The sequence below is a fragment of the Lampris incognitus genome, chromosome 1 (genome assembly GCF_029633865.1).
Source record: "Lampris incognitus isolate fLamInc1 chromosome 1, fLamInc1.hap2, whole genome shotgun sequence".
Taxonomy (NCBI): Eukaryota; Metazoa; Chordata; class Actinopteri; order Lampriformes; family Lampridae; genus Lampris; species Lampris incognitus.
In genome coordinates, this window is record NC_079211.1 from 14,726,389 (window position 1) to 14,734,945 (window position 8,557).

General features: G+C 46.1%; 1 protein-coding gene across 1 annotated transcript; it reads right to left on the reverse strand.

Annotated features, from left to right (window-relative positions):
- Positions 1 to 397: 397 nt before the first annotated feature.
- Positions 398 to 2,762, reverse strand: LOC130118548 (endonuclease domain-containing 1 protein-like). Its single transcript, XM_056286995.1, has 2 exons — positions 2,248 to 2,762; positions 398 to 1,019 (listed from the first exon to the last, which is right to left on the reverse strand). Exons 1-2 carry the CDS (start codon positions 2,557 to 2,559, stop codon positions 408 to 410), a joined length of 924 nt encoding a protein of 307 aa, XP_056142970.1. The 5' UTR covers positions 2,560 to 2,762; the 3' UTR covers positions 398 to 407.
- Positions 2,763 to 8,557: the final 5,795 nt, after the last annotated feature.

Here is an 8,557-nt window from a genome sequence, read left to right on the forward strand (position 1 = left end):
ACAGTTGGTATTTTGTATGTTTGTTCTTTTGGGTCAAACCAGCGAGAAATAAACTTTTTCTAAATTTATTGAAATGACTCGTCGACAGTATTGGAAGAACGGAAGAGAAAAAAAAAAGGCGTATCCCAGAGTTAATGTAGGAACTTGTTTAATTGGAAAATCAAGAGGGGAGATTAACTCCTTACAAGAAAACCTGGATTCGAATCTCGGAACAAGATTGTGATTGACATTTGATTGTGATTGACAGTTTCACAAACACACAGTGAATCATAATGTGTGACGGCGTTTCAGTGAATTACATTCATTTGATTTTTCTGGTAAGCCAGCAGAAAAAAAACAACAACACTGGAGTTTGGCCTTTGGTCAGGTTTACGTGTGGACAAGAGGCGGTGCGTTGACCTCAGTCTTCACCCACACTGCTCGTGAAAAAGGCTGACGGGCATGCCCAGCCTTTGTTCCAGGATAGCTTCCAGGGCCTCCAAAGGCATCTGCTTCACATCATAGCCCCGCGGGGAGGGTCTGGCGTCGCGATCCACTGGCACGATGTCCTCTCCGCTCTGGGGGTCGTTTCTCCCCACCGCGGCGTACGTGGGGAAATGGATCCGTGCGGACTCGGGAAGGCTGGCGTTGTAGGATGGGCAACAGTAGGCAGACCACATGTACTCAGGCACCGCCACCCGGTTCTTGATCCAGCGGTCCCCAGAGAGGTAGGGTATGGCCCCCGTGATCACATACATGGGGCCGTCACAGAAGGTCAAAAACCTGGTTTTCACCTCCACCTCCAGCTGAGCCCAGGGGCCAGAATTGGAGCCCTTCTGCTGAGGGACAATATTTGTCAGGGTGAAGGTGGCCCGGCGGTCCAGTGTTTCCTGGTGGTGCAAGCTGGGGTTGAGGTGGCCCTTGGTGTAGCTGGAGTTGGTGTAGTCTAAGAGCATTGCCTGGCTCTCCATCAGATTCTGGTCGATGAACTTCCGAGATGGGAATGGAGACATTTCTTGGGGGGCTTTGGAGAAGGCAAGCTGACAAAGACAAGACAGGAAGAGTTTATTCATTTCTCATAGTATCCAAGTTCAAACGTAGCATGTATGTGTGGGTGAGACAGTGGGTGCGTGGACACGTGTAGATTGGGAAGGAAAATGGTGGTTGCGAAAGTTTCCTTTATTGTCTAAACAGAAAGCATACCAACTGTGACAGCGTTCACACCGTATCTACTGTTTGGGAGCGACTGAAATGTCTAAACACTACAGTAACGCTTACGTTTGACGGAAAAGTTGTCTTTCTAAGACAATTTCACTAAAAACGTGGAGGGGGGGGGGACATACCACAATGCATTTCACACAAGTTTAGCATTCTATTTGGAAAACCTGAACCTATTCAGACCCACTTTTGAAACACTTGAGCTCAGAAAGCAATTTAGAAATGTCTCCCACTAAGTTCACTGGAAGAATTGAGTTAAAGAGCACTTGTAGCACGAGACTCATCAAGTACTGTGTGTCAGCTGTCTGGTAGACAAGCATCTGCTCCATCCATCCATCCATCCATTATCCAAGACGCTTACCCAAAGTCGGGTCACGGGATGCTGGAGCCCACCCAGCAGTCATTGGGCGGCAGGTGGTTAGACACACTGGACAGGCCGCCAGGCCACCACAGGGCCAACACATTCACACCTAGGGACAATTTAGTACGGCCGACTCAGCTGACCCACACGTCTTTGGACTGTGGGAGGAAACCGGAGCACCCGGAGGAAACCCACGCAGACACGGGGAGAACATGCAAACTCCACACAGAGGACGACCCCCAAGGTTGGACGACCCCGGGGTTCGAACCCAGGCTCTTCTTGCTGTGAGGCGACCATGCTAACCACTGCGCCCCCCCCCCGTAACCAACAATCTTGCATTTTATTTCATCTGCTCCCAAAAATAAAAATTGTGGAACATCTGCTCCAAAAAAAAAAAAAAAAGAAAAGAAAAGAAGAAGAAAAAAAACCCTAAGTTGTACTGCATCTATTAGTGCTCTGTTGTAGCACGTCCATCTCAAAGAAAGAAATGTTCCATGGAGGCTCTTGTCCACTTCTACCACTATTGTTCTACTACCCCTCTTCGACCTGCTTACACACCCATTAATATCTGATAACACTCTGTTCAACTGTGTACAGACGGAGTCAACAGAAACAGGCTACTCTTATATACCACACACACACACACCGACACCGACACACACACACACACCGACACACACACTCCTTACCTGTGGTTCATACATCCATTTGCTGGCTGGTCGTTTGCCTGCTGGAGGGGTGATTATGTAGGCAGAGTACCACGGCGTGCGATGCTGCCTGTGGTACAGGCTGGCAAAGCGGTACTGGTTCTTGTAGCGTTGACATATCGGCGCCAAATACCGGCCCTGCTCGGTGTTGATGCCCTGCGGCGGCATTCTCTTATAGAAGAAATCGAGACAGTGAGAAAAGTCCCCGACCTCTCCCAGGGCCAAGCCACCGAGGCAGGCTAGGAGGAGCAACAAAGCTCCCTTGGAGGATGGCGGCATCTCCCCTCGAGACATCCTTCACAGCAGAGAAACCGGCTGACTAGATTTACCCCCTGTATGAGCGATTTGTCTTGCAGAAACCAGCAGATACTGATAACCGACTCCCTCAACAGGCTTCCTCTGGCCTACCTATGGCTCTCTCTCTCAGAATGTTATCGGTGTCCCCTGCAACCAACAAAACAGCGTATCTCCCTTCTGTCCTCTCAGCTCCTCTGGTATGTGAATGTGGGCTGATGTGCAAGCACGTTTACTCCGATATATATTGACAGAATGACCACCCCCCCCCCCGCCCCATCACTGTCAACAACAACCGCCCCCACTCTTCGCTTGCTATCAAACTTCCCCTGCTGACTGGCAGCTTGGCTCCTTTATGGGAAGCAAGGACATACGTGAAATCAGAGTATTTACATTTTTCTTTCACTCAACCTTCCTCCTGTGCTAGAAAATGGAACTTACGGTATTTGCAGACCTTGCATTTTTCTTGTTCTTGGTTAAAAAGGTAGAAATTTGCCTTTATTGCCTTCGTAATTTGTTTTTTTGTGGTGCAGACAAGAGACGGATGTTTTCTGACAATGATAGACGAGTATCAAACTGAATTTCCAAGAATGGTGACATGGGTGGTGCTTTGAGTTAAAACTGACCCATGAATGAATGAATGAATGAATGCCTTTATTTGTCATTGCACAGCTGTACAACGAAATTAAGTGCAATTCCCCAGTGGTACAAAATTAAAAATAAATAAATGTAAAAAAAAAATATATATACAAATAGTCAAAATACAAATAGGCTACAAACAGACACACATTTGCAGCACAATCAACATATAATGTATAATGTATGCGTAAGTGAAAAACCAGAGTATTTACATCAACAGAACTTTACTTCAATCAAAATAGATTCAAAAGGGCGTCCGGGTGGGGTGGCGGTCTGTTCCGTTATCGCCGGTTCGAATCCCCGTGTTGCCTCCGGCTTGGCCGGGCGTCCCTACGGACACAATTGGCCGTGTCTGTGGGTGGGAAGCCGGATGTGGGTATGTGTAATGTTCGCTGCACTAGCGCCTCCTCTGGTCGGTGCAGGTGCCTGTTCGGAGGGGGGGAATGCTGTGATCTTCCCACGCGCTACGTCCCCCTGGCGAAACTCCTCACTGTCAGGTGAAAAGAAGCGGCTGGCGACTCCACGTGTATCGGAGAAATCGTCATCTTGATCAAGGTGACTGCTGTGACATCTGAGATATTATAAGAAACCACCAGCGGTCATCAGGGCCTCTTCATATGTTTGCATGTGTGCGATTGTTGTGTCTCCATGTGTTCATATTATATCCCAGGATAGCAGTCTCATGGAATAGGATAAAGCTGATTTCTCGTGACAGTGCGGTAGGATGCTCGTCCCCCACCGGGGTTGGCCGGTTCTGCAGCCATTCTCTGTGAAGGACGCAACACATTGAAATGTCATCATACGTGATGCTGCGCTCCTCGAAACCCCCTGTCTTATGAAACACCACATGTATGTCCCGATCCTCTCCTGGCATTTCCCTGTGCATACTTGGACGTCCCGTGCAAAAATATTCCATGCATCATTACAAGCCACCCAGATTTGGACTATATCTGGTGGAGAGGCAGCAGCATTTGAGAGAGATCGGCCATTCATCTGCAGGGTCCTGAGGTCTTAGATTGCAGACACGTGTCAGTTGCTCCACGCATTGTCCCGAACAACTCAAATGGTGGTCCTCGGGTTTGTCTTTCTCACAGGGAACAGGTCTTGTTTCACAATTGTCAAAGTGCATGACTTGTGAAAATGCAGGAAGTTTAGAACTGAGATGGATGTACAGAAAGCAGTCATCTTGACTCACCATCCCTTAAACCCACAGTTTATTTACACTGGATTGCGACACTCTCCCACGTTTGATTGGAAATCTTTTTTCGTTAAGCTCCCCGAAACTATTGTGAAACACCTATCTCTGCCTTGGTCATCAGCTCGTGTGAGCTTAAGCTCGCTGTGGATGTAGAAGTGGAGAGGTGGTAGGAGGAGAGAGAGAGAGAGAGAGAGAGAGAGAGAGAGAGAGAGAGAGAGAGAGAGAGAGAGAGAGAGAGAGAGAGAGAGAGAGAGAGAGAGAGAGAGAGAGAGAGAGAGAGAGAGAGAGAATTGAACTGAGAGAATTGAATTGAATTGAGAGAGACAGACAGGCAGACAGACAGAAAGACAGACAGAGAGCAAGAGAGACAGAGAGGCAAGAGAGGCAGAAAGAGAGAGAGGAGCGGAGGTAAACTTTGGCCAATTTTGGTAAAATAAAGAAGGAAGACAGAGAGAGAGAGAGAGAGAGAGAGAGAGAGAGAGAGAGAGAGAGAGAGAGAGAGAGAGAGAGAGAGAGAGAGAGAGAGAGAGAGAGAGAGAGAGAGAGAGCGAGAGAGAGGAGCGGAGGTAAACTTTGGCCAATTTTGGTAAAATAAAGAAGGAAGACAGAGAGAGCGAGAGAGAGAGAGAGAGAGAGAGAGAGAGAGAGAGAGAGAGAGAGAGAGAGAGAGAGAGAGAGAGAGAGAGAATCAAGACACCTGTTAAGGATAAATATTATGTCTTGCTCTAAGTTTTTAAAAGCTATGAATCCTGACACATCTTCAATTTAAATTGGCTCAAATTCAAGGTATCAATGGGTAAAATGAATATCAACAATTAACATAATTGCTCCCCATTGTAGAGGAGAACAGCTCCACCTCAGCTACATTTGTTGCAGGTGCAATACTAATGGTTCATTCATACAATCATTCATACAGTCATTCATTGATAGTCATTCATTGATAGTCATTGATACAGTCATCCATTCATGTGGGACCTTGTGGCTACTCTCTGTCTATGAACAACATACAGGAAACGGATCACAAGGGGTGACGCGCCAGTTCCTGGCATACAGACCAGTGGAGCTCTGTTCCATTCAAGGAGACAAAGACAGAAGCCTCCAAAGTCTCACAGGACCAGACTTTAAAGTGTGGAGGACCTCTCGAAATATTGCAAGATTTCTCTACATGTAGTCTTGGTCCCCAGTTTTCTCTTTGCCCCCCCCCCCCAAAAAAAAGATGAAGCATCTTGGGAAACATGATTGTGTTGGGAGCACAATACTATTCTCTGTGACACATCCTGCACTAGAGGGCTGGGCTCGGTACCTGCATGTGTGTGTGTGTGTGTGTGTGTGTGTGTGTGTGTGTGTGTGTGTGTGTGTGTATGTGTGTGTGTGTTCCAGTGACCGATACATGAATAACTTAGGAGGAAACACTGGTCTGACTCCACCTGCTGACGATCTGGAGCCCACGTTACCGTCCTAATCTGTGCCCAGGATTTCCCAGTTTATGGACTTCAAGATCAGAACGAACACCCTCTCTAGTTTTCCCTCTGTTTCTCCTTGCAGCCAAACTTCCCCTGCTGTTTGGTCAGCAGGGGAAGAAGGAAGGAAGGAACCATTTGTTTTTCTGAGGAACAAATACATTAATGTACAATATGTTATTATATTTCTCACCGGTCATTGGCTGGAGTCGTTCCTCACTTCTCTGTAGTATCTTCACGTCAGAAGATTGTCCTGTTGTTCTGCTTTTGTTCTGGCTCAGGTTTCATGTTGCTGTTTGTGCGAGAAATTTTTAATTTTGTGTTCACAGGATGGGAGCTTCATTGGTTGGGTGATTGATTGGTTGGTTGATTGATAGACACACACAGACACATAGATAGATAGATAGAAAGATAGATAGATAGATAGATAGATAGATAGATAGATAGATAGATAGATAGATAGATAGATAGATAGATAGATAGATAGATAGATAGATAGATAGATAGATAGCCATGAAAAAACTATTTGCCCCTTTCCTGATCTCCTCTATTTTATTCCACATTTGTTACCCTTAATTATTTTGGATATAACACGAAGACATCAAGTAAACACAAAATTCCGTTTTTAAATGATAATTTTACTTAAAGGAAAAAAAGTTATTCAACACCAACTGACTGTGTGGAAAAAGTAATTGCCCCTTAGTTACTCAATCAACCAATTAACAAATTTAATTGATCATTGGATTCAATTAGGGGTGGCACGGTGGCGCAGTGGTTAGCACGGTCGCTTCACAGCAAGAAATTCCTGGGTTCGAGCCCCGGGGTAGTCCAACCTTGGGGGTCGTCCCGGGTTGTCCTCTGTGTGGAGTTTGTATGTTCTCCCCGTGTCTGCATGGGTTTGCTCCGGGTGCTCCGGTTTCCTCCCACAGCCCAAAGACATGTAGGTCAGGTGAATTGGCCATATCAAATTGCCCTAGGTGTGAATGTGTGTGTGTGTGTCAGCCCTGTGATGGACTGGCGGCCTGTCCAGGGTGTCTCCCCGGCTGCCGCCCAATGACAGCTGGGATAGGCTCCAGCATCCCCGCGACCCTGAGCGGTTCGGATAATGGATGGATGGATTCAATTAGAGCAGACATACCCATGCTTGATTAATGCCAGCCCTGTTGAATCTTAACATGGCATGTATAGAACCTTACCATCAATGCGAAGGAGGCTGCAAGGTCTCAGCAAGCAGCAGACTATGCCGCCATCAAAAGAAATTCTGGAAGAGATGAGAAAAAACAGTTGTTGGGAAATATCAGCTTGGAAAGGGCTACAAAGCCACTTCTGAGACTCTGGGACTCCGGCAAACCACAGTGACAGTCATTGTCTCGCAATGGAGAAAACTTGAACAGCGGTTAATCGAGTGGCCAGCCAGTCAAAATTCCTCCAAGGGTGCAGCGACGACTCATCCGAGAAGTCACACAAAAAAAAAAAAAACCCAAAAACAAAACAAAAAAAACAAAACCCCAGGACAACATCTGAAGAACTGCAGATCTCTCTAGCCTCAGCTAAGGTCATCGTTCATGATTCGACAATAAGAGACTGAGCGAAACGGAGTTTGTGGGAGATTTACAAGGTCCAAACTACTACTAACTAAGAGGAATATTAGTGCTCGTCTCACATTTGCAAAAAAAGCACATTGGGGGTCATCAATGTGCTTTTTTTGGGATAATGTCCTGCGGTCAGATGAGTCAAAAGTGGAACTTTTTGGAAGACGTGGGTCCTGTTATATCTTGTTTAAAGCAAACACAGCGTTTCACAACGTGGACACCACAACAACAGTCAGACATGGTGGTGGTGTGATGGTGTGGGGATGCTTTGCTGCCTCGGGGCCTGGAAGACTTGCCGTCATTGCAGGAACCATGAATTCTGCTCTGTACCAGAAAATTCTGAAGATTGTCCGGTCATCAGCAAGACAATGATCCAAAACACAAGGGTAAGTCTGCCTCAGAATGGCTCAAAAGAAACAAAATGAAGGCTTTGGAGTGGCCTAGTGAGTCCTGACTTGAACCTCATCAAGATGATGTGGCAGGACCTTTAACGTTCAGTTTATGCTCGAAAACCTCCAATGTCACCGAATAACAGCAATTCTGCAAAGAGGAGTGGGCCAAAACTCCTCCACAGCGATGTGAAAGACTGAGCTCCAATTGTGGGAAGCCTTGGGTTGCCGTTGTTGCTGCTAAAGGTGGCACAACCGGTTATTAAGTTCAGGGGGCAATTACTTTTTCACATGGGTGATATTGGTGTTGGATAACTTTTCCTTCAATAAATGAAATGACCATTTAAAACTGTATTTTGTGTTTACTCAGGTTCTCATTGTCTTATATTACATTTTGTATTATGATCTGAAACCATTCAGTGCGGCAAAAAACAACTTGAAACTTAACAAATGTGCAGAAATCAGGAAGTGGGCAAATACCTTTTCACAGCACTATAGAAAAATAGATAGATAGACACCATATAAACACACACATACACACACACACACACACATAGTATATATATAATTTTGCCAAATCATCACGCAGATTGACAAGAACATACCGGATCGGTCAAGGCCCGGGGGAGTCAAAGAGGCCATCTATGTGAAGAGTCGTCATTTTACAACGCTGTGATCCCAAACATTCCCACATCCTTTGTGAATAGTACACATGGCCAT